General features: G+C 47.2%; 1 protein-coding gene across 1 annotated transcript; it reads left to right on the top strand.

Moving 5' to 3' along the window:
* On the top strand, nt 5937-25355 carry P2RX4 (purinergic receptor P2X 4). Its single transcript, XM_021073038.1, has 12 exons — nt 5937-6196; nt 11616-11763; nt 15138-15209; nt 15319-15391; nt 15833-15929; nt 19737-19817; nt 19922-20063; nt 20164-20300; nt 23567-23660; nt 23795-23860; nt 24185-24280; nt 24769-25355. The coding sequence occupies exons 1-12, from the start codon at nt 6063-6065 to the stop codon at nt 24793-24795; spliced, it is 1167 nt and encodes a 388-aa protein (XP_020928697.1). The 5' UTR covers nt 5937-6062; the 3' UTR covers nt 24796-25355.

The raw sequence follows: 25533 nt of genomic DNA, 5'->3' as shown, positions 1-25533 counted from the left end.
ACATAACTGGGTGTGTGCATGTATACTCTTTTTCTCATATTATCAGAAAGTATCTTCTTTTAAAGGGACTTTGGATTTGATAGGGTTGAGATCCACTGGTCTAGCATATATGATCAGCATATGGCCTATTAAATAAGAGTCAGGGGAGTTCCCGTCGTGGTGCAGTGGTTAACGAATCCGACTGGGAACCATGAGGTTGCGGGTTCGGTCCCTGCCCTTGCTCAGTGGGTTAAGGATCCGGTGTTGCCGTGAGCTGTGGTGTAGGTTGCAGACACGGCTCGGATCCCGAGTTGCTGTGGCTCTGGCGTAGGCTGGTGGCTACAGCTCCGATTTGACCCCTAGCCTGGGAACCTCCGTATGCCACGGGAGCAGCCCAAGAAATAGCAAAAATAAATTAATTAATTAATTAATTAATTAAAAAAAAATAAGAGTCAGGTTTTTTCCTCTTTTTTGTTCCACAGTGGCCTCAGCCTCAAGGACTGCAGAGGAAAAGCAACAGTAAAATTACAAAGTAATTTATTCTTCACTTTCACTACCAATTTGTTCTTTATTTAGGGGATGCGCTGTTTCTGGAGGTATGTATGATTATACATTTGGATCACATGTCCCTGTCATTATGTTACACACTGATGTATTTTATAATGTCTATGTGCCAGATAAGTGAATCTCACATCTATAATTGCCTGAACACCTAATTTAAACATTTTTTTGTTGAAGATACTCCTGAACAAAAGATACATCTTCAACCGACTAGCCTTGTGTGGCTCCAGGCCATTGCAATGATCATTCTTACCATGCTATAACCAAGTGATTCCCTAATATGCACTGAGGTCAGTCACTGCCGGCCTCTCTACTGAATGAGAGATGAAAGTGATGAGCTTTTTGTTCTTGGCTCTGCTTTTTATAGGAACTTATTTCTTTTTGAGGGCTATTAATTAATTTATTGCTGCTCTTAGAATTGGTGGCCTCACGCAGTGCCTCCCACCTCTCATTTGCTGCATTTATACAAATATTTAACACATGTTACCAGTGACAGTACATTTTTTATCTCTTGAAACCTAGTACCATAGCCCTTTTCAATCCCAAGTTCCAAAAGCCTACTAGCTTATGAAAAAAAGAAAAAGAACATTTATTATAAGTTTATGAGGGTACCTCAAGGGTAAGAGTGACCAATGAGGCACAACCTGGAAGTAGAAACTCAGCAGAAACTAATGAGGCCATTTCCTTACTATCCACTCCCTTTGCCTGTCTGTTTTCACTCTCTTGCTCCTGGAAATGCCCCTTCTTGGTCTCTCCATGAATAGGACTCTGCCACAAACCATGAGCTTCTCCTCGCTTGCAGAGAACAAAGATCTGCCCCTCTCCCAAGGCCAGTCCAGAGGTGAGAATCTGATTGGCCCTTTGGGGTCTAGGCTCCCCCTGTGGTCCAACTGATAAGGTCATATGGTATAAAAATGGCCCTTGGGGCCACCTCTGTGAGGAAGGGCAGTTTTTAGAGGAAGAATGTGACAAACTGCTGTAACATGCAACAAAGGAACCAGATAATCCAGTCTGTTGGAATCTAAAATAAAACTAAGCTCTGTGAGGGCCTGAGGTGCTCCCTAGGAAGAAAGAACATGAGATTTGGCCGCATTATTGAAGGTTCATACTTTTTTTTCTGAGGCTCCCCTTTTTTTTCTGATTGTCTACTCCCTGTTCCTTTTTTTATAATGTGATATGATTCACATGCCATAAAAGTTACCCTTTTAAACTGTTACAACTTAGTGACTTTTAGTAGATTCACAAGGATTCTTCAACTATCACCATTATCTAGTTTCATGACCCCAGATGGAAGTAATCATCTGCCATTATTTCTTTCTCCCAGCCCTAGGCAACCATTGATCCACTTCCCATATTTATGGATTTGCCTGTTCTGGACATTTCATAAAAACAGGATCATACAATATGTGGCCTTTTGTACCTGGGTTCTTTCATTTAGCATAGTTCCCAAGGTTCATGCACATTTAGCATGTACCAGTGTTTCATTCCTTTTTATGGCTAAATATTCCATTGTAAAGCTAAAACACATTTTATTTATCCATTCATCAACTAATGGCTATTTTGTTTACTTCCACTTTTTGGCTCTTAAGAATAGTGACTATAAACATTCACACACAAGTTTTCACATAAAACATATCTTTTTAATTCTCTTGGATATATACCTAGAAATAGAAATACTAGGTCATGTTGAGAAATTGCCCGACTTTTCTAAAGCAGCTGCACCATTTTATTTTCCCACCAGCAGTGTATGTCTCTCAATTTCTCCAGTCTCGCTATCTTTTTGATTGTCCATTGTTTTAATTTTAGCCATGCTAGTGGGATTTCAATTTGCACTTCCCTAGTGACCAATGATATTTAACATCTTTTCACATCCTTATTGATTATGTGTGTAACTTCTTTGTAGAAATGTCTTTTCAATTCTTTTGCCCATTTTTAGCTGGGTTGTCATTTTAGTGATGAGTTATAAGTTAAAGAACTCTTAAGATTCTAGACTCTAATCAGATATATGATTTTTCCCATTCTGCACATTGTCTTCTTTTTCTCACTAATATCCTTTGAAGAACAAAAGTTTCAAATTTTGATGAAGTCCAACTTATCTACTTTTTTCCTTTGTCACCTCTGCTTCAGGTGTCAGATCTAAAAAACCACTGCCTGGAGCTCCTGCTGTGGCACAATGGGATTGGCAGCATCTTGGGAGCATTGGGATGAGGGTTACATGCCCTGCCCATCATAGTGGGTTAAAGATCTGGCATTGCCACAGCTGTGGCTTAGGTTGAGACACTGTGGCTCAGACCTGATCCGTGGCCTGGGAGCTCCATATGCCACGGGGCAGCCAAAAATGAAATAAATTTAAAAAACACTGCCTAATCCAAGGTCACAAAGATTTCCTCCTATGTCTTCATATCTCTGATCCATTTTGAGTACCCATGGTATGTGGAAGTTTCTGGGCCAGGGATTAAATCCATACCACAGCAGCAAACCAAGCCATGACAGGGACAACACTTGATCCTTAACCCACTGTGCCACAAGTGAACTTCTGAGTTAATTCTCTTATACATGGTAAGAGGAAGGGGTTCAAATTCATCATTTGCATGTGGATATCCAGTTGTTCCAGCACCATTTGTTGAAAAGACTATTCTTACTGAATTGTCTTAACATCTTTACTAAAAAACCTTGTTCCTTTTTTTTTTTGTCTTTTTGCCATTTCTCAGGCCGCTCTCTCGGCATATGGAGGTTCCCAGGCTAGGGGTCGAAACGGAGCTGTAGCCACCAGCCTACGCCAGAGCCACAGCAACTCAGGATCTGAGCCGCGTCTGCAACCTACACCACAGCTCACGGCAACGCCGGATTGTTAACCCACTGAGCAAGGGCAGGGACCGAACCCACAACCTCATGGTTCCTAGTCGGATTTGTTAACCACTGCGCCACGACAGGAACTCCCCTTGTTCCTTTTTAAGCTAAATTCTCAAAGTTGCTCAATAACTGACTATATTTAGTTGAGCATACAATATGCAACTGAATGTAATTAAGATATACATATATGAAAAGACCCAACTGCAATCAGCAGTCACTTTTACTCTATAAATTAATATTAGTGTATTGGATTTTTTTCACTATCTTAATTGTGCTGATGGTTTCATAGGTGTATACATATTTCAAACCTATAAAATTATACACTTTAAATATGTACAGTTTATTATATGTCAATTATGCCTCAAGATAGCTGTTTTTTAAAAGATATAAACTAAGGGTAAGAGTATAAATGAAATACTTTCCTAACCATTTTTCAGGATCAGCTTCTCGGGTTGGGCCTAAAGATACACTACCATATAGGCACTTACGAAAACTTAATTCTGCATTTCTCTTAACTGACTTTGTTCCAACACACAAGCAAACCATTTAAATTCAACAGCTGGAAGGCCAGAACCATCTCATTATTATGAAATAAGTATTAACTGAGAGCTGGAAATGTGTTTTGACTCTTAAAGAAAAGTATTTTTAAGTCTCTTTCCAATGAGAATTTAGTGACTGCGTTCTCCTTTTCCACACAGAGTTTAAGCCCTCCCAATTGCACAGGCCTCTATTTTGACTGACTTATGTCTGTTCCCACTCCTATCCCTGGGATCAAGGACACTGTCAAGCACACAACAGTCACTCAGTGGATATCTGTCAAATGAATGAAAAAAATCCCACTTAAACTGTCACCACTTTTTCCTGGGATCATTTTGGACTGAGGAAGGTGGCAGCTCTATTCCTCCCTCTAACATAATTCCATCATCTAGAGGCAGATACTGCCTTTCTCAAGTTTTCTTATTATTCATCTTTTTATATTTGGAAAAACAAGGTAGGATGGCTTAGGAATCTTACTTTCAGGAAAAGAACTAAAATGTTGTGTCAAAGATCATGTGTAAGATCTACAAACTAGAAGCAATCAGATGGGAGCAGTTAGGGAAATCATGGTTTACCCTCTGGAAGGAACAATCCATAGATTAAAATTATCGTTATGACAAATCTGAAGTAACGTGGAAAACAAGTGGTGTGAATCAGGAATTGAAAAGCACCATCACTGACTATATATAATTACAACTTAAAATTTTATGCACAATTATTTTCTAGAATTTATACTCCATGAAGGCAAGATGTTTGGGTTTGTTCTGTTCGCAGGACAGTGCCTAGCATTTGGAAGTTGTTTATTAATACTTGTTGAATGAATTAATGAGACTAAATGTAAGGCATACCTATGAAAACATACCAGAAGGGGATGAATACATGTGGAAAATTATGTTCAAATACTGCAACGTGGATATTTCCTCTATTTTTCCTCTATTTCTACTTTCCCTCTATTTTCCAATTCCCCCTAAAGTCGTAGTAAAATTTTCTCAGTTCAAAAGATGGTCACAGAAACCTGTCACCAGCCTCAAGCCGCTTCCTCCCCTGTCCTCCAACTAAGGAGGCATCTGAATTACAGTAGGGATGTGGTCTGACTTCAATTCCAAGACGGGTATTTTACAGCATCCATGGCTCCAAGCCAAGAGCTCCTAGGGTACCAGATACTTAGGCATTCTCTCCAGCAGTTAAGAGGGCAGCAGGGGGAGTTCCCATCCTGGCTCAATAGTAAAGAACCCGACTAGTATCTACGAGGATGAAGATACTGGCACCCTGGCCTCACTCAGTGGGTTAAAGATCCAGCGTTGCCGTGAGGTGTGGTGTATGTAGGTCGTTGCTGTGGCTATGGTGGAGGCTGCCAGGTGCAACTCCCATTCGCCCCCTGGACTGAGAACTTCCACATGCTGCGGGTGTGGGCTTAAAAGTCAAAAAAAAAAAAAAAAAAAAAAAAAGCAGCATGCTCCTCCTGCGTGAGTTCAGACTTCCACAGAGGCTGCTCTTTCTACTAAACCGCCCTGCGCCTCCGCGCCCCCTTCCAGGGTCTCCTCTAGACACCCCAAGAGGATTGCTCATTATCCCTCCCATCCCTCTGAAGGTGGGGCGTATCTCACTCTTAAAGGGGAGGACCCTCTTTTCTTGAGGGCTCTATCTCTCTTCTGCGTCACTGGTTCCCCCTGGTTTTCCTGATAGGGTCCTTCATTCCCGAAGGAGAGGTCACCTCTTCCTGTACTGCCCATTCCCCGTACAGCCCACTCCCCCTTGAGGGAGTCGCTCATTCCACGTCGCCCTCTCCAAGTGGGGGGGAGGGGGATCACTATTCCCTTGCCCCTCTCCTGAGGGGACCATTCGTTCCCAAGGAAGCGGTCCCCAGCCCCATTTCCCCTGAGAGCGTTGCCTACCACCTGGCCATCCCGAGGCTGTACTCGTACCCAAGGCACAAGTCACGCCTTGCGCGATCCCAACCCCTGAGGGCCAGCACCTCCTCCTTCCGGGCCTTCCTTCCGGGCCCTCCCCCGCGATCCACGCGCAGCCGGCCAGCCGGAACTTCCAGGCGGGGCTCCCGGGAGGGACGCCGCGGCGGGTCTGGCAACCGGGCCCAGTGCGCGGAGCAGGCTGGCGGCGGAGGCAGTGGGGCCATGGCGGGCTGCTGCGCGGTACTGTATGCCTTCCTGTTCGAGTATGACACGCCCCGCATCGTGCTCATCCGCAGCCGTAAAGTGGGGCTCATGAACCGCATGGTGCAGCTGCTCATCCTAGCCTATGTCATCGGGTGAGCGAGGCAGGGGGCGGAGGGAAGGGGGTGACCCGGTGGCCGGGAACTCCCCCATCTGGGTCCCAGCTCTGCACCTGTTCCTTCTGGCCTAGGTCCTCGGGCGAACCCCACGAGCGCCCTCCAGGTGGGACCCAGGGGACTGCAACCCGAGGCCAGTGACGTAATCCCTCTCCCAGACCCTGGCCTCGGGGGAGAAGGGGAGAAGGCTCTGTGAGGCGGGGCGCTCTGAGTCTGAGACTGCTTTGTTGCTGTGTCTTAAAGGCAAAGCCCGGTTACACCTTCATCCTCGCCATTCAGGCTCCTTGTCCTTCTGACTTGCTCCAAGGTGTCATTTGGCCGGGGGTGGAAGGGCTTTGCCCTAAACGTCTCACTCTTTGCTCTTCACTTTGCAATCTGATGGTCAGCTGACAGAAACCAAGGTTTGGGATTGGCACTTGGTTCCTTTTGGGGGTCCGTGACGTCCAGTCTTTTCCTTTGAGCACCATATGGTAACCCAAGATAATAGAGAAGTCATACATTCAAAAATCATTTAAAATTCACTTCCTTTGTTTTGTGGGGGTTGCTAGGGGGCTTAGTGTAGGTACCTGCCTTAGTCTCATCATTCCCCCCATGCTGCCCTCTTTGTTTATATGTCCTGTCTTTATCAGCCCTCATCAAGTGCTTAACTTTAACTGATGCATCAGTTACAATGTAACTGGAGAAAGGAGGTGGAAATTAATTTACCAACTGGTCCTGCTCTCAAGGTCTGCCTGGGATGTTATGGTGTCTACAGCTGCTGAGTTGACAGATGCCATCTGCTCCATCCTTCCTTTTCGTAAAAGGCCTAATGCACTGGTCCCCAGACTGCACATAGAGCCATTTAGGAGTCTGTAAAAAAAATATTGATTGCTAGCTCTCAGACCCAGACCTTCTGATTCAACTGCTATAGAGTATGACCAACTCCTCAGGTAACTCTGATACGCAGCAAGGTTTGGGAACCTTGTGTCCTAGTGTTTCCCAAGCCTGCCTGAACAACTAGCCTAAGGAATTGATTAAAGCTAACAACCCCCACCCCCTCCCCAGGGTGGGGCTTGGAATCTGTTAACACTGCCCAAGGGAATTCACATGATCTGGCAGGTTTGGCTTCTACCTTCTATCAGTGCAACAGCAGTAGGTACTGACAGTATTCAATAAAATGCCGTCCAGGTACGGACTCCACCTCAGAACCACCTGGCCTGTCTCCAGGTTTGCAATCATTAAGTCACATTAAGTACCATCACCACCAATTCCTTGCCCCTCAGTGATTGTGATGCACCCTTAAATTTTGAGATACACTACTAGCTGGTTAAACTCATATTGCTGGGTTGGACCTGGAAGTATTTGGAATCAGGAGCTGTCATGCAGCTCTTTCCTTCTGGCTTTTGCTGCTCAGGGGAGGATCAGTTTACATCTACTTTAAGGTATCTGTAAAGTTCTGGACTTCACAGAAACTATAATCCTCACTTGTAATATATGGGAGCCAGGAATCACATGAAGTTGTTGAACATTTGAAATATTCCTACTTCAAATGGAGATGTGCTATGACTATAAAATGCATGCCAGATTTTGAGGACATAGTGCAAAAAGTTAAATGTCACGTTAATACATTTTATATTGGTAACATTAAAATGTATTAGCTGTGTTAACTTACATTAAATATATCATTAAGGAGTTCCCATTGTAGCGCAGTGGTTAACAAATCTGACTAGGAACCACGAGGTTGAGGGTTCGATCCCTGGCCTTGCTCAGTGGGTTAAGTATCCGGCGTTGCCGTGAGCTGTGGCGTAGGTTGCAGACATGGCTCGGATCCTGAGTTGCTGTGGCTCTGGCATAGGCCGGTGGCTGCAGCTCCGATTTGACCCCTAGCCTGGGAACCTCCATATGCCATGGGAGTGGCCCTAGAAAAAGGCAAAAAGACAAAAAAAAAAATACATATATATATATATTTTTTAATGATATATATATCATTAAAATTACTTTTACCTGTTTCCTTTGACTTTTTTTTGTTTTTTAAATGAGAGTTGCAACATTTATTTCAGTTTCTCTTTTCTTTTTTCGCCACACCTGAAGCATCTGGAAGTTCCTGGGCCAGGGACTGAACCTGTGCCACAGTAGTGACCTGAGCCACAGGTGGGAAAACGCAGGTGCCTCAACCTGCTAGGCCATCAGAGAACTCTTCTTTTTACCTGTTTTTTTGTTTGTTTTTTGTTTTTGATTTTTTGGTCTTTTTAGGGCCACCCCCATGGCATATGGACGTTCCCAGGCTAGTGTCGAATCAGAGCTACAGCTGCTGACCTACATCACAGCCACAGCAACGCAGGATCTGAACTATATCTGCGACCCACACCACAGCTCACGGCAATACCAGATCCTTAACCCACTAAGTGAGGCCAGGGATCAAACCCTCATCCTCATGGATACTAGTCAGGCTAGTTACTGCTGAGCCATAATGGGAACTCCTCCAATTAAATTACATATGTGACTTGTGTTATATTTCTACTGAGAAGTGCAGCTCTGTATGGTTCCTATGGAGTATCATCCACTTTGATCCTGAGGATTTTTTAAGCAATAAAAATACTTGGCTTTTATGGGTTTTTTTTCATTTTTTTTCTTTCTAGGGCTGCACCTGCCCTATGCCACAGCCACAGCAGTGCCAGATCTGAGTTGCATCTGGGACCTACACCATAGCTCACAGCAATGCCAGATCCTTAACCCATTGAGTGAGGCCAGGGAACAAAACCTGCATCCTCATAGATACTGGTCAGTTTATGACCTGCTGAGTTACAATGGGAACTCCTGTTTTTATAACTCTTGTTGAACAAATCTGACTCAGGATCTGAATTAAGAGCTTTAAAACAAAACAAAATTTGTCTCTTGACTTCCTGATTCAGTTCATCTTGATGAAATTGTGGTCTCTTTTCCAGTACTGACCAAAAAGAGTCTGAACATTTCTCAGTTATCTAATTGTGTTACCAGTGACAGGATGAGGTAATAGTTATTCATGTAATGATTGGTGTGAAACCATGTATCTCTGACTTAGCAACTCACTGTCCAGTTGGCCCTCCGTATCCTCAGGTTCTGCAGCCAGAGAGTCAACCAAACACAGATCAAAAATATTTTTAAAATCAAAAAAATCCATCAGAGTTCCTGCAATGATGCAGCAGGTTAAGGATCTGTCATTGTTTTGGCAGCAGTGTAGGTTCAATCACTGGCCTGGTGCAGTGGGTTAAGGATCAAGTGTTGCCACAGTTGTGGCTTAGGTCACAGCTCCAGCTCAGATTCAGTCCCTGGCCCAGGAACTTCTATATGCCACAAGTGCAGCCAAAAAAAGAGAAAATTCAGAAAGTTCCAAAAAACAAATTTGCCACTTACCAACTACTTACATAGCATTTACATTGTATTTACAACTATTTACATGGCATAAACATTTTATTAGGTATTATAGGTAACCCAGAGATGATTTGAAGTATACAAGAGGATGTGCATAGGTTATATGCAAATACTACGCCACTTTATTTTATTTTAAAAATTTTTATACCTGCACCTGTGGCATATGGAAGTTCCTGGGCCGGGGGTCAAATCAGATCAGAGCTGTAGCTGCCGGCCTTAACCCACTCAGTGAGGCCAAGGATCGAACCAGCATCCTCATGGACACCATGTCAGGTTCTTAACCCACTGAGCCGCAATGGGGACTCCACTTGATACCGCAGATTTTGGTATCTTCCGGGGTCCTGAAATCAACTCCCTTTGGATATCAAGGGCTGAGTGTACTTAGTGGTAAAATAATAGTGATCCTGCCCTAAGCTTCTCTGTGTCTGACTAGAATTAAATGGAAATTTATATTGCATCTGAATTCCTAGAAACCCCGAAGAAGAGGACTTAAAAGGGAAAAGCAGACAGTGAACTTGGAAATTGCTCAAAACAGAAAAACTCATCAACCAAAAGCAGCAAATTTCTGAAATCTCAGCACCTTGAGCTTTGTAAGGAGAGGAGAAGGATGCTAGCATTTCTTGATTATAGAAATAATAACAACAGTAGCAGTAGCTGGTTGATGTTTAACAACAGCTCTGAAGAAGAGAAGCTCTGATTTGTAGTATTGACCAATTTCCATGGTGCAAATACTCCCACCAGCTGTATGGCACAGGGACATGTATCTAGTCACTTGTGATGGAACATGATGGAGAATAATATGAGAAAAAGTGTATATGTATGTGTATGTATGTGTGTGTGTGTACATACACACACACACATATATATAAAATGCATGCTTGGGTCACTTTGCTGTACAGCAGAAATTGACAGAACATTGTAAATCAACTATAATAAAAAATAAATTAAAAAAAATACTCCCATCATGGCCAATTTCAGCCTCCCGATGCTGGATTACAAACATTGTTCCAAGCAGTTGACATGCATTAACTCATTTAACCTTACAACAATTCTGTGAAGTCCTGTTACCATTCCCAGCTTATAGATGGGAGAACCTGCGGCAAGGAGAGTTAAGCTAAGCAGCTTGGCCAAAGTTATGCCTAGTGAGTGATGGAGCTGAGACATGAACTGGGATTGGCTAGCTTCAGTCTGGGTTCCAGTGTCCTAATCATCATGTAACCATGCCTTCAGATTTTTAACTATTCAGGCTGGTAGTAAAGTCCCTACTTCAGAGGAAAGAAGCATACATATGACCCAAATTCTTAGAGAAAAAAAGCAAGAAACTACTGTAAAGTTACTTAAAAGGTGAGATTCTCCTTTCTAGAGGGAGTACATAGACAGATAGAGGGCAAGGGAAGAGGCTTCAAATGCAAAAGACTGGAATTAAAATGTTGACTCTGCCATTCACTGGCTGTGTGACCTTGGCCAAGTGACTTAACTTCTCTGTGTCTCGGTTTCTTCCTCTGTAAAGTGGAGAATAATGGTGACAGCTGCCTTATAAATTGCTCAATATTAAATTAGTTAGTACACATAAAAAGCTTAGATCAGTGCCTGGTCTAAATATTCAAGTGGTAACTTATTGTAATTTCTATTATGTCTTGGTGATTCTGAAGATGCATTGAAAGTGCTTAAATATCTAATAATAAGACAGCATTGGTTGAGCATTTTCTTTGTGCTAATCCCTGTGCTAAGTTAAGAAGTTAAGCAGCTTTTGCAAAGTCTACACTGTTAGTAAACATTATACTTTCAGCCTCTGACTATCAGAGGCTCCCTGGTCTCAATTCAAATTCATGAATTCCTAGTGGCAATTTAAGAGGCCTGGGTTTTTTCTGGGGTTTATTTGGCTGCTCCCAAAGTATACAGGAGTTCCTGGGCCAGGAATCGAACCTAAGCCACAGCAGTGACAATGCCAGATCTTCAACCCACTGTGCTACCAGGGAACTCCTAAGAGGCCTGTTTTATTTTGTAGGTGGGTGTTTGTGTGGGAAAAGGGCTACCAGGAAACAGACTCTGTGGTCAGTTCAGTTACGACCAAAGCCAAGGGTGTAACCATGACTAACACCTCTAAACTTGGATTCCGGATCTGGGATGTGGCCGATTATGTGATTCCAGCTCAGGTAAGCCTCCCACTTGTGACTCTGTCTAAAGCTCAGTTGGCCACTTTTTCTTTGACTTTGCACGCTTGATTGGCGTGCCCCCAGTTCTAACATCACCAGAGCCCAGACTGATTGTTTTAGTCCCAGAAAACAGTGTAGACAAACCTCATTGTGGCTTAGGGTCTGACAGGCAGTATTCAGTCAGCTGTTATTTCTTCAGCCCTAACATGTGACCTGCTTAAAAAAAGGAAGCTTTCCTTGTGGACCTTTCTCTCTCTCTCTTAAGCCCTGAAGGGTGAAAAAGCAAATGTTTTAAATCCTGGGGGAAAGTCAGGTAGAAGTATTACCTTTCCACAGTTTGTATTTCCTTTATTGTTTTCAACCCACAAGGTAGATCTTTTCGGTGTTAAAAATTTAACAGCAATTGAAGACCCAAAGCCAAACAAGAAGGGAACAGACATGCTCACACAGGGTTCCATCAGGAGCAAAGGGAAAGGGAGAAATTGTCTGGGGCAGCATTGTGCCCTCCCATCTGCTAAGCTGCAAAGCGCTCAGTTAAATATTGACCTTCTTTAACCATGATAATGGCTGTGATCCACAGCCAAACCCCACGGATCCCTCCAGATGGTCCAGGTGTTGGGTGACTGGGGTGGCCAAATGCAGATAAGCTACCCAGCTCTTGACTCAGAGCAAGGATTTCAGAAACTCTTTCAAGTGCATTCAATTCCAGCTGCCTTCTCAAGCATAGGGTCTCCTGAGGTGCCCAGAGAGAAGTCAGAGCTAATGAGGCATAAGGGTCAAATGGCACAGGGATCTGCCACTTGCTGCAGGTAGCCAATCCTGGTGGCATGCACCTGTCTCCACAGAGAGTCCTCTGCTTCCTGTGAAGCCACAGCTTGGTCCTGGCCAGTTCTGGGAACATGACAGTCTGTTTATGCACCCACGGAAGGCCAGGTCCCCCTGCCTCTGCCCCTCAGTGGAAAAGAACATACAGCAAGTCCGATTGGAGCTGGGGGGCTGTGTGAGCTACACGGGGCTCTCTATGAGCTTTCACGTTATCCTTCTGCTCCGCCAAAGATGGAACACAAACATCTCTGCACTGCATCTACTTGGCTCATCTCTAGACTGAATTGTCCAACTTAAAATAGGGGAAAAAGGAAACAGAAAGTAAGCCACTTGGACTTGTTCGGCGCTAAGTCAGGAGAGATGCAGGGGAAGCCTTCAGTAAACACCACGTGAGCCAGGTATCTATGTGGGGGAGACCTGGGAGCTTGACAGGGGCCAGGAGATGGACCGGGGACTCCTGCTTCAGGCTCACGCCTCCTCATGCAGCGATTTCCTCATCGCCCAACATGCTTTGTTCCAGGCCCTCCTCTGAAAGATGCCAGATATTCCCAGAGCTCCCACCACCTTGTCAGACCTGGGGGGTGCAGATGTCTGCAGACACTGTGGACCCTGAATTTCCCTGATGACTCCCAGCACTGACTCTGCTCTTTACCGAATGAAATGATCAGAACATTTTGTTTTAGAGCACACAGTGAGGGAGGGTCCGACTAGAACTCGCAGGGGTTTGTCTTTTATTCCTTATATTGGAAGGTCATTATTAGCAATGCTTCAGTCTCATTCCCCAAGCGAATTGCTCTCCAGAAACTTTATAACTTTTTTTATTTTGGGGCCATCCTGCAGCATATGGAGTTCTTGGGCCAGGGATCAGATCAGAGCTGCAGTTGCGACGTAAGCCACAGACACAGCAATGCCAGACCCTTAACCCACTGTGCCGGGCTGGGGATTGAACCCGCATCCCATCCCTCCTAAGACACCACCAATCCCTTGGTACACAGCAGGAACCCCAACTCTCCGGAAACTAAATCAGCCATTTGGCAACTTCATACTTAGGAGGAGAAAACAGAACCTTCTCAAAGGGAGAAGTGTGTCCATTGCTCACCCTGATTGGGACTTCTCTAGAAGGTTTTATGTATTTATTTTAGTTCCTGTCAGGAAAGAAAACCAGCCACATCTGAGACCTTTGAGGTCTCCTGTTTTTGTACCTCTGAGTAAGCAGGTTGACAGAGACGTTCTGAGCACGTACTGGCTCTTTTCCCTCCACAAGTCAAGCTTTATTAAGAAACATTTCAGGGAGTACCCATCATGGTTCAACGGAAACAAATCTAACTAGTATCCATGAGGACACAGGTTCGATCCCTGGCCTCGGTCAGTGGGTTAAGGATCTGGCATTGCTGTGGCTGTAGGATAGGCCAGTGGCTACAGCTCCAATTTGATGGCTAGTCTGGGAACCTCCATGTACTACAGGTATAGCCCTAAAAAGAAAAAAAAAAAAAAAAGGAAAAGAAAGAAACATTTCAGGGTAGAGATGTGTTTGTTTTTTTTTTTAACTGAGGTGAAAAAATAAAAAATAAAAAATTTTTAAAAATTAAAAAAAAAGCTGAGGTGAAATTTGTGTACAATATTAACCAGTTCAAAATGAAAAATCCAGTGGCATTTAGTACATTCACGATGCTGTGCAACCATCACCTCAATCTAGTTCCAGAATATTTTTATCAACCTAAAAGGAAATCCACATCATTAAGCAACTGCTTCCTATCCCATCTTCCTCCTCAGGCCCTCACAACCACTCACCTCCTCTCTGTCTCTGGATTTGCCTCTTCTGTATATGACAGATCCGTGGGATCTTATGTTGTATAGTCTTTGGTGTCTGGCTTCTTGGACTCAGCATCATGGTTTTTTTGTCTTTCTTTCTTTCTTTTTTTTGGGGGGGTGGGGCTGGACCTGTGGCATATGGAGGTTCCTAGGCTGGAGATCACATTGGAGCTACGGTTGCCGAGCTGCACCACAACCACAGCAACACAGGATCTGAGTCGTGTCTTCGACCTACACTACAGCTCACAGCAACGCCGGTTTCGTAGCCCACTGAACGAGGCCAGGGATCAAACCTCATGGATACTAGTAGGGTTTGTTACCGCTGAGCCGAAGCAGGAACTCCCAGCATCATGTCTGTGAGGTTCATCCACACTGTCACCTGTGTCAGTGCTTCACCCCAGTTTTATGGCTGAGTCACAGTCCATTACAAGGGTTTCTTACAGACCACAATTGGCTTATCCATTCATCCGTGGAAACCCACCTGGTTGTTTCCACCTTCAGGCGATCGTGAAGGATGCTGCTGTGAACACATATATGCAGGTGTTTGTTGGAGTCTCTGCTTTCAGTCAGGTTGTAAACTCACTGACCCCAAGGTCAGTGTTGCCCTTCGCTCTCTGTGCGACCTGTGGAAGAAGTGAAAGGTACCACCCTAATAAAGGAACATCCAGCTTGGAGTGGGCTCTGCCTGGCTCCTCGGAAGGTGACACACAGTGCTCTCTCCCCTCCCCCCCCTGCAGGAGGAAAACTCCCTCTTCATCATGACCAACTTGATCATCACCATGAACCAGACCCAGGGCCTCTGTCCTGAGGTAGGCAGCTGCTCAGGAAGAGCTCCAGGCTGCATACCCTCCTTCTTGTCCTGCTGTGGGTGGGGCTGGGCCCTGTGAAACCTGTTTTCACTGGTTCTTCTTTGTGCAGATTCCAGATAAGACCACCACCTGTAAATCAGATGCCAACTGTGCTGCTGGCTCTTCAGGCACCCACAGCAACGGTAGGAACCTGTGGTGGGCACCCTACGGTAGACGCCTAGCCTGGGGAGACACCTCCCCTGTGGTCCCCTCTCAGAGGAAAAGCTCCGGGTGGAGAAAGCCCTCTCATCCCCCAGGGCCTTCACACCAGCCTGGGTGAGCCTGGGGTCCAGGCTGGGGTCTCGGGACCCTTTCCACCTTCATCTCTGCCATCTGCACCCCAAAATCCATCCCAGACCGGCAGCTTGGCATCACACCAGCCCTGCCACTGTCAAAGCCAAGGTGAGGCTGGGACTCGGGCCATTCTTTTCCGCCAATTCGAATTTCTGGACACTGTCTAGAACCCAGAATTGGGATAGCTCAAGACTGATTGTACAGGATACGTGGTGGCGCTTCCACTCTGACTCGCAAAGCAGAAAGTAGGAGACCCCCCTGTAGACCTGGGCCCCCCCTTGCCCCTGTAGGCGTCGCCACAGGAAGATGTGTTCCCTTCAACGAGACTCTGAAGACCTGCGAGGTGGCAGCCTGGTGCCCGGTGGAGGATGATGCACAAGTGCCAAAGTGAGTCCCACACAAGGGACGGAAGTGTCCTAGACCCCGGGTCTCGGTACTGAGGGAGGGGGAAGGGGAGTTAAGCCCTGTGCGCTCTGGCTTCGTGCCCTTGGTGTCTATGTGGAGTCAGGTTTTCCTGGGCTGGCAGCTCTCAACCACAAGGCAGCAACCATCAGTGGCGAGTAGGCTTTGGTGTTTGTCACTCAAGATAGGAGGGCAAATGATTGACTTCTACGTACATTAGGGCTCTGACAGTTGCAAGTAAGTGACAGGAAACAGTGCTCAAGGCATTAAGCAGGTATGTGTGCACACACACACACGGTGGGGACAGTTTATTGTTCAGCTGACCACAGATATCCCAGCATGGCTAGATCCAAGGCTTAAAGGACAGCATCTGAGTGGTTCCCACTGTGGCATAGTGGGTTAAGAATCTGACTGCAGTGGCTCAGGTCCCTGAGGAAGTGCGTGTTCATTCTCCAGCCTGGTGCAGTGGGTTGAAGGATCCAGCATTGCTGCAGGTGCAGCATAGTTCACAGCTGTGGTTCAGATTCAGTCCCTGGCCTGGGAACTTCCATATGCCATGGGTGCAACCATTGGGAGCGGGGCGGGGCGGGGGGGAAAGCCTCTTGGTTCTGCTTCTGTCCCCATGTTGACTTCATTTGCAGGACCCATGGCATAGTCCCAGGTCTCCCCGCCCAGCAGTCCGTAGAGATTCTGGACCCATCCATCTGCACATCTTCAGCCACATCTGTCAGCCCATCCAGGGCATCACTGTGGCTGGGGGGTGGATTCTGCTTAGTGGCCAGGGCCTGGATCACATGCCTTCCTAGCTAGGGTTGGAGTCCGATGCCAAACCTAAATAACACAGGCCGAGAGCGGGGATGGTGTGGCTTCTAAAGGAGGAGTGGGGTTCTGTTATCGGAAAAAAGGGGTACAGATGCTGGGCAGGAAAATTATTAATGCCCATTAAAGTGTGTTTTATAAACTAGAGCAGGTTCAAGGTTGCCTAGAATGACTTTCTTCCCAATTGTGATCAGCTGTGCTATGAGTGGGTGGAGTTAAAGGAATGGCTTGCAACCCCGGGCCTTTCTTACAGTCAGACTGAGACCTCCATAAGCCCAGGGAGCGGGTAATCACATGAACTTCATCCTGGGTGTGTTGCAACACAAGAAAATGTAGAGAACTGCAGATTGCTGAAGGCAGCAGCTCAGACAAGGGAAGGAGCTGCTTGAAGACAAGGAATCCTAGTATTCTGGAGCTGGAAAGGAGCTTATGGAGGGGTGTTCACCGACATAGGAGCCCGTGTGTGGCTTCTGAGCACTTGAAATGCAGCCTGGTCCAAAATAAGCTCTCAGGGTAAAATACACTCCAGATTCAAAGACTTATTATTTAAAGGAGAATATGTACTATCTCATTAATAACATTCTGTGTTGTTCACATGTTGGAGTAATATTTTATTTTATTTGCGTTTTAGGGCCACACCAGCAGCATATGGAAGTTCCCAGGCTAGGGGTCAAACCAGATCTACAGCTGCCAGCCTACACCACGACTACAGCAATGCTGGATCCAAGCCACATGTGCAACCTACACCACAGCTCACAACAATGCCAGACCCACTGATAGAGGCCAGGGATTGAACCTGCATCCTCATGGATACTAGTCAGATTCGTTCCCACTGCACCACAACAGGAACTCCCTGGAGATTATTATTTTAGATATATTGAGTTTTTTCTCAAAAAGTTAATTTCACTTGTTTCTTTTTACTTTTTAACATATCTACTAGGAAACTTTTTTTAAAAATCTTTATTTTTGGCTGCCCCTCAGCATGTGGAAGTTCCCAGGTCAGGGATCGAACCCGAGCCACAGCAGTGACAGACAATGGTGGATCTTTAACCCACTGCGCTACAAGGGAACTCCTAGGAAACTTTTTTTTTTTTTTTTTTTTTTTTTTGGTCTTTTTAAGGCCGCACCTGTGGCATATCTAAGTCCCCAGGCTAGGGGTCGAGTTGGAGCTACAGCCACCAGCCACAGCCACAGCCACAGCCACGCCAGATCCAAGCCACATCTGCAACCTACACCACAACTCACGGCAATGCCAGATCCTTAATCCACTGAGCGAGGCCAGGGATCAAACCCACGTTCTCATGGATACTAGTTGGGTTCTTGACCCACTGAGCCACAATGGGAACTCCCAGAAACTTTTATAATATGGTTTGTGTCTCAGTATATTTTCACCAGTTTTATTATAGTGTAGGGTGATTTTTAAGTGTACACTGATAGACCAAATGACTCTGAGTCACACAGAGAGAAGGACCTTCCACCCTTATTCAGCCCCTTGCTGATATCAAAGAGGAGGTCCTGGTTTGGAGTGTCCTCAGTCCCTGTCTATCCATTTGTCACCAAGAACAAGCCCCAGGCCCAGCACCCCTTGTAGTCACGTCATTCTGGCGTTGTTGTATTTATTTGAACGATGACCTCTGACTTGCGGCAAACAATACTTTTTTATGGTCATGATGGAAAGTTTTATTTCAAAATGAATGTCCATAAAAGAGTTGATCCTAAAGGTGGAAAGAGCCCAAGTGTCCATCTACAGATGGTGGTGAACACGTACAATGGAATGTTTTTCAGCCAGAAAAAGGGGTGAATAAAAAGCTCTGACACGTGCTGCCACATGGGTGACTCTCCAAAACATGCTACGTGAAAGCCAGACAAAAAGGTCACGTACTGATTCATTTGGATGAATCATGCAGAATCGACAAATCCATAGAGAAAGAAAGTAGATCAGTGGTCCCCAAGGCTGGAGGGGAGGGGAGAATGGACAGTAACAGCCGGAGGGGCAAGCAGTTTCCTCTGGAGTTGAGGAAGATGTTCCAGAAGCAGACAGAGGTGGTGGTTGTACAACACTGTGCACTCTAAGATGGTTAATTTTGTGTTCTGTGAATTTCTCCTCAATTTTTTTAAAAGATGGGTTGATCTTAAAGACAAGTATTTGCACGTGAGGCACACAGATGTAGGAGAAAGGTTACAGAATAGGGAACGATGAAAAGTGTGAGAAACCTTGATATAATCCATCCCCTTGGGACAGGGCGAGAGTATTCGAAGCCCCAAGACAAGTGCCTTGGTCAAGGCCTTTGTCAGCCATGGCGACAGGCTCAGCTCTCCTCACCATGTGGCCCCAAGCTTGGGAAGTTTACAGCTTCAGCAATTCCTCTTGGGTAGGTAGGGGGATCTCCCCTGCCAAGGGGTCAGCCTCCAGCATCAGATCATCCGGTAGAAACCCCCCCAAAAGAGCAGGGTCCCTCTGGGAACAGAGTCAACTTCTGTCATTGGGAGCTGACACTTCCGAGGAGAGGCAGTGCAGCAGCAAACATGCACTTTGGGGGGACTTTCGAGGGTTCACCATCTAGCCTGCAGGTGATTTCACCTTCGCTTTCACTTATAAAACCAGATTGGTTGAACATTCCCGAGAACACCTGAGGGAGGTTAAGCCTGAAACCCAGCCACAATGGTTTCCAGGGAGGCCACGGAGCACCAGCCCTCCTTAGCTATTCCTCAGGCTCCTAAAATCCCTGCCACCTTGGGGAAGAGGCCCTGCCCTTCCCCGCTGGAAGGAACGAGAAGCCTTGCTTTACAACCTCCTCTCTGACCTAGGGTTGATGCAGAGGAGAGTAGAAGATACTGGAAATGTTTTACTTTTTTCTTGGCAAAATGATACTGGAATACGTACGTGTGTATGCTTTTTAAAAACATCACCTAGGTACATGAGTGTACATGTGTTTGTACTTTTATTAACAGTATGTTGTAATTCTTTTTCAGGCCTGCTTTTTTAAAGGCTGCAGAAAACTTCACTCTTTTGGTTAAGAACAACATTTGGTATCCCAAATTTAATTTCAGCAAGTAAGTGATGGCCAGTTGTGTGCGTTCACCACGGTCTTAGAGAAACTTCTGGCTCTTCTTGGAGGTCTTCCTCGCTCCTATGTTCTGCTTCCTCCTGACTTTAGGAGGAACATCCTTCCCAACATCACCACCGCCTACCTCAAAACATGTACTTACGACGCTAAAACAGATCCCTTCTGCCCCATATTCCGTCTTGGCACAATAGTCGCAAATGCGGGGCACAACTTCCAGGACATGGCCGTCGAGGTAGGGGCAGGTCCTGTCTTTTCTAAGGTGGTCTTTGGCACGTCTCATTCTAGAAGGGGCTCTGGGGAAAGCTTGCTCTGTCTCTGCTCGCAATCCACAGGGAGGAATCATGGGCATCCAGATCAAGTGGGACTGCAACCTGGACAGAGCCGCCTCCCACTGCTTGCCCAGGTACTCCTTTCGCCGCCTGGACACCCGGGACGTGGACCACAACGTGTCCCCAGGCTACAATTTCAGGTGGGTGTGAGCTTTGGGCCCTTGTCTTCTGTGTGTGGGGTGATGGTAGCTGGGTCACCCCCCAGTGGCAGCCTCCACACCCAAAGACCAGCACTCAGGCAGCACCCAAGGACAGCAGGGGGTGGGGGGGCGGGGGGGGAGGCATGTGCTGGGAGGAGTCTGAGCAGGGCCTTGGCCCCTGGCAGCCTGGCCTATAAGAGCCCTCCTTGCCTAGAAAACACATTGAGGAGTTCCCACTGTAGTTCAGTGAGTTAAGGACTTGACAGTGTCTATGAGGATGCGGGTTCGATCCCTGGCCTTGCTCAGTAGGTTAAGGATCCATCATTGCTGTGAGCTGCAGCGTAGGTCACAGATGCAGCTCGGATATGGTTGTTGCTGTGGTGTAGGCTGGCAGCCCCAGCTCCAATTCCACCCCTAGCCTGGGAACTTCCATGTGCTGCAGGGGCAGCTGTTAAAAAAAAGAAGAAACATGTTGACCATTTGCAGAGCACCCAAGATAGCCTGTCTGCTTTTGCTTTCTGGGGCCAGCCTCAGCCATGATCTCTGCTCACTGATTTCAAGCAGTGGTGGAGCCTGTGGTTCTCCAGCACCAAGGCCTCTGGGGCCTGATCCATGAATTAATAGGTTTCTCAGTTGATCGGCCCTCAGAATCTCAGAGGTGCAGAGAATCAAGTGTCAGCCTCAGGAGAGGCCTTTGCTGGTGTTTCCCTACTGGAAGTGCAATGTATTTGCTTCCTAGGGTGCCGTAAGAAATGACCGTGAACTGGGTGGCTTGAGGCAGCAGAATTTGCTCCCTCACAGTTCTGGAGGCTAGAATCCCCAAATCAATGTGTCGGCAGGCCAGGCTCCTTCCTTCCTCTTCCAGCTTCTGGTGGCTGCCCACAATCTTTGGTGGCCCTTGGCTCACAGATGCTTCATTCCAGCTTGGGTCTCTTCCACTCTATACCCATCTCTGTGTGTCCTTTCTCTCTTAAGGACACCAGACATATCAGATTTGGAGTCTACCCTAATCCAGTATGATCTCATCTTAATTACATCTGCAAAGACACTATTTCCAAGTAAGGTCACATTCACAGGTTCGGGGTAGACCTGAATTTGGGGGGACAACATTCAAACCCGTACAGCTGGTAATCTGATGAGATGGCTGAGGGTCACAGTTGCCACTTTCTTGAGGCTGTAACATCGGTAGCCACATACATTTTCACAGGCCCTTTGATGTCTCTTCCACACGTGGCCACTCTTAAAAACAGGGCCCAGGCGGGAGCACCTGAGCATGTCAGTGGTGTCCTTGAGCTGCACTTGTCTCCCTCTAGTGGTGACATGTGGAATCAAATGCACGCAGGATCTGCGGTCCCTTTGAACCATCTGGCTCACTGATGGGAGGGTAGGTGCTTGCATTTTTTCCCAGTTAAGGAGTTAGATTTGCATAGCTCTATCTCTGAGGTTACACGGCTCTTGTAGAGACCACTGCGGAAAACCTCAGGCTTGGGTTGGAACCTCAGAACAGAGAGAAGACAATGGGACACCGCCCCTCCCCACCAGCATCAGTCCTGGACTGTGGCATGGAAGTTGTGGGCCAGAAGGATCTCAGGCCATGAGCTTAGGCTCCTGGTGGATCCCCTGTATGACACGGACAGCAAATGGTGTCCGTCTCAGTGGTCCTCCCTCCACTGTTTCCCTTTGTGTTCTTTATTTGGTTAATTCTTTTGGCCACACCTGTGGCATGAAGCTCCCCAGGCCAGGACCAAACATGCACCACAGCAGTGACCTGAGCCATAGTGGTGACAATTCCAGGTCCTTAACCTGATGAGCCACCAGGGCACTCCCTCATGTTCTTTTTAAAAGGCTCTATTGAGGAGTTCCCATTGTGGCTCAGCGGTAACAAACCTGACTAGTATCCATGAAGACTCAGGTTCGATCCCTGGCCTCACTCAGTGGGTTAAGGATCCAGTGTTGCCGTGAGCTGTGGTGTAGGGCACAGACACGGCCAGGATCCGGTATTGCTGTGGCTGTGGTGTAGGCTGGAAGCTACAGTTCCAATTCAGCCCCCAGCCTGGGAACTTCCATATGCTACAGGTGCGGCCCTAAAAAGACAAAAATAAATAAATAAATAAATAAATAAAACTGGCTCTATTGAGATCTAGTTCACATAGTACACAGTTCACCCATTTAAAGTGTAGAAGTCATTCGCTTTTAGAATATTCAGAGTTGTGCAGCTATTACCACAGTCAACTTCAGAACATTTTCATCACCTCAGAAGGAAACTCAGGACCCCTAACTCTCACCTTTCAATCCTTCTGTCTACCTCAGCCCCTGGCAATCACTAATCCACCTCCTCTCTCCAAGGACTTGCCTTTTCTGGGCTTTGAAATCAAAGGACGCATACCCTATGTGACCTTCTGTCACTGGCTTCCTTCACTCAGCATCATGTTTCCTTCCAGGTTCATTCATGTTTTCGCATTTATCAGTACTTCTCTTTTTATGGCTAAATAATATTCTGTTGTGTGGACACACCACATTTTGTTTATCCACTCATCCAACTGATGGATCAGTGGTTCTTTAATAAAAAAAAGGGCTAGTGCTGACACGCACACTATTATCTATGGAATGGATGGTCAACAGGGACCTGCTTATAGCACAGGGAACTCACTCAGTGTTCTGTGATAACCTATACGTGAAAAGAATCTGAAAAAGAAGGTGTACATGTATATGTACACCTGATTCACTCTTCTCTACGGGAGAAATTGATACAGCCTTGTAAGTCAACTACACTTCAATAAGATTTTTTAAAAATTCAAAACAAAAAGCCTCCAGTGCTAATGCTCAGTGGCCCCACCCAAAAAGCAGTCTTGGCAATTGCTGCTGGCCACACTCTGTTAGTGGCCAGGGTTTCCTTGAGAGAGGCGGGGGGCTCGGCTATATCAAGAAGGACCCTTGGAGCCAGAAGTACCAGTTTAAGTTGTTAGGAAGTGAGGGTGATGGCGGGGGGGGGGGGGGGGGCGGATGCAGAGGTGTCCCTTCTGCCAGCCTTTCAGACCCTCTGCCCTGTGGGCCCCAGCACCCTCCTGCGTGGCTCACATGAGCCGGGAGAGGCCCTGTGGTGCTGAGGCCCTGAGTGTGGTCTGTTAGGAGCCAATCTTTAGCAAACGCCAGCTCCACCAGGGTCTCCAGCATCCGCTCTGACATCCCTCGCCCAGGACCAGCCGTTCAGCCACTGTCACACGCCGCCCCTGCCCTTTCCCTCTCACCCAGCCTCCTCTCCCCAGGTTCGCCAAGTACTACAAGGACCAGACCGGGGCTGAGTACCGCACGCTCATCAAAGCCTACGGCATTCGCTTCGACATCATCGTGTTTGGAAAGGTAGCCTGGCCGCCGGCTCCCCTCAGTCAGAGCCCAGCCCTGCTCCTCTGGGCTGGCGGGCCAAGGGGCCCCCCTCCCCACCCCATCCCAACCCCCCATCACAACTGCGTTTTCCTTTTCTCCATCATTTGCAGGCTGGGAAGTTTGACATCATCCCAACCATGATCAACGTGGGCTCCGGCTTGGCGCTCTTAGGGGTGGTGAGTGGCTTTGACCTCCCGGGTCACCCCCACCCCCCAAGGGGGCCAGAGGCTGCCTCAGCAGTGGCTAGCACAGCACGTTGAGACCCTCCACTGGCGTCCTGGTCCTTTCCCTTGACCCCAGACTTGGTTCCCTTCCCCTACCCCCACCCGCTCCACCTTCTCTCTCCCAGACCTCACAGCTGGGGGCCAAGGCTTCTCCTGAGAGACAGAGAAGACTTTCCTGTCCACAGAAGACCCCAGGCTGCATGGGGAGGGGCACACACAGAACAACGGGGGCCAAAGCACCCTGGCTCATCCTTTCTCCCCCTCTGCTACATTCAGGCGACAGTGCTGTGTGACGTCATTGTCCTCTACTGCATGAAGAAAAGATACTACTATCGGGAGAAGAAATACAAATATGTGGAAGATTACGAGCAGGTAGGCCCAGCTCCCAGCAGGAGGAAGGTCCAAGCCCGTGACCTCCTCTGCCTCTTGTACCAGTGGTGAGAACCCCTCACACGCACCGGTGTGTCATCAACCCAATCACAGCCGCTCTGGTCATGTGCTCCATTCCTAGACCATCTGTACTAGGATTTACTGCATAACTTTCTCAAATGGACTCTAAATTAAAATTTAGCCTCGCTTTACTTAGTGACGCCTCAGGTTAGTCATGATAATGGATATCGTGACAAGATCTGTGTCACACTCTAGAAATCGCCTCGCAGAGCAGGGTGGGTTTGGGGGGCTGGGTCCCCTGCTCTGAAACCCCTGCACGAGGACATACCTGAGAGGGCCAGCTGTGACAGGCCACAGGAACGTCCTCAGGGACTCTCACCTGCTGCCAGTCCAGGCTTGCCTGCAGGCAGCACATGGCAGGGGCGCGGGTATCCGCCAGCATCTGACGATAAGCACATTGTTCTCTGCAGGGTCTTGGCAGTGAGGTGGACCAGTGAAGCCCATGCCGCACGTGGGCTCCCCAGGGCCCTCATCAAAGCACAGCGAGAAGGGAGAAAAAGCTGCCGTGTCACCCCAGAGAGAGTTCCAGATTCTGAGTCAGTCTCCAGGAGGACTGCGGGGTTGCCCAGCTGCTCCCATGTCTTGTACGCAGTTTGCACAGTAAACACTCTGCACAGCGGGTCACCTTTTGTCCGTGGGCAATCACCTCAGCTGTTCCTTCAGTTTGGGGTCACTGGAACAAGCTCCAGGTCCAAGGCCAGTGACACTGCTGTGGCTACAGGACGTGGCAGGGGTGGGGGGGAACCTTCTCCAGGATCAGCTTTCCTCTGAGGCACCCACCTCCAGGCCCCTGTGAGGCCTGGCAGCTCAGTTCCCACACTTTAGAAGGGAAGGTGGCCGCCTGGGCGGCGTGCCCTCTGAACACCTGCCCGCTGTTCCTCTTCCCCCAGCAGCCTCTTCAACCACCCGGTCATGAGGCGGAAGGAGCATTTCCCCTTCGAGAAGCTTGGCATAGTGATGATTGAGGACCAAATATTAAAACAAATCATTTTCTTAACCTCTGTGTGGCTTCACAGCTCAAGCTAGAACTTTCCTTGCTTCTTTTCGACCTTGACCAGTAAATCCGCGTGTTATCCCAGCTCCCTGTGCTCAGAAAAGGTTCCTGAAATATCTGTTGCAGGAGCTTAGGCACTGCCCCACCCCCACTTTAACCGTCTCTCAAAGGTCTAAGCATT

This window comes from Sus scrofa, chromosome 14, assembly GCF_000003025.6.
Source record: "Sus scrofa isolate TJ Tabasco breed Duroc chromosome 14, Sscrofa11.1, whole genome shotgun sequence".
NCBI classification, from domain to species: Eukaryota; Metazoa; Chordata; class Mammalia; order Artiodactyla; family Suidae; genus Sus; species Sus scrofa.
This window is presented reverse-complemented; position numbering and strand designations above follow the sequence as displayed.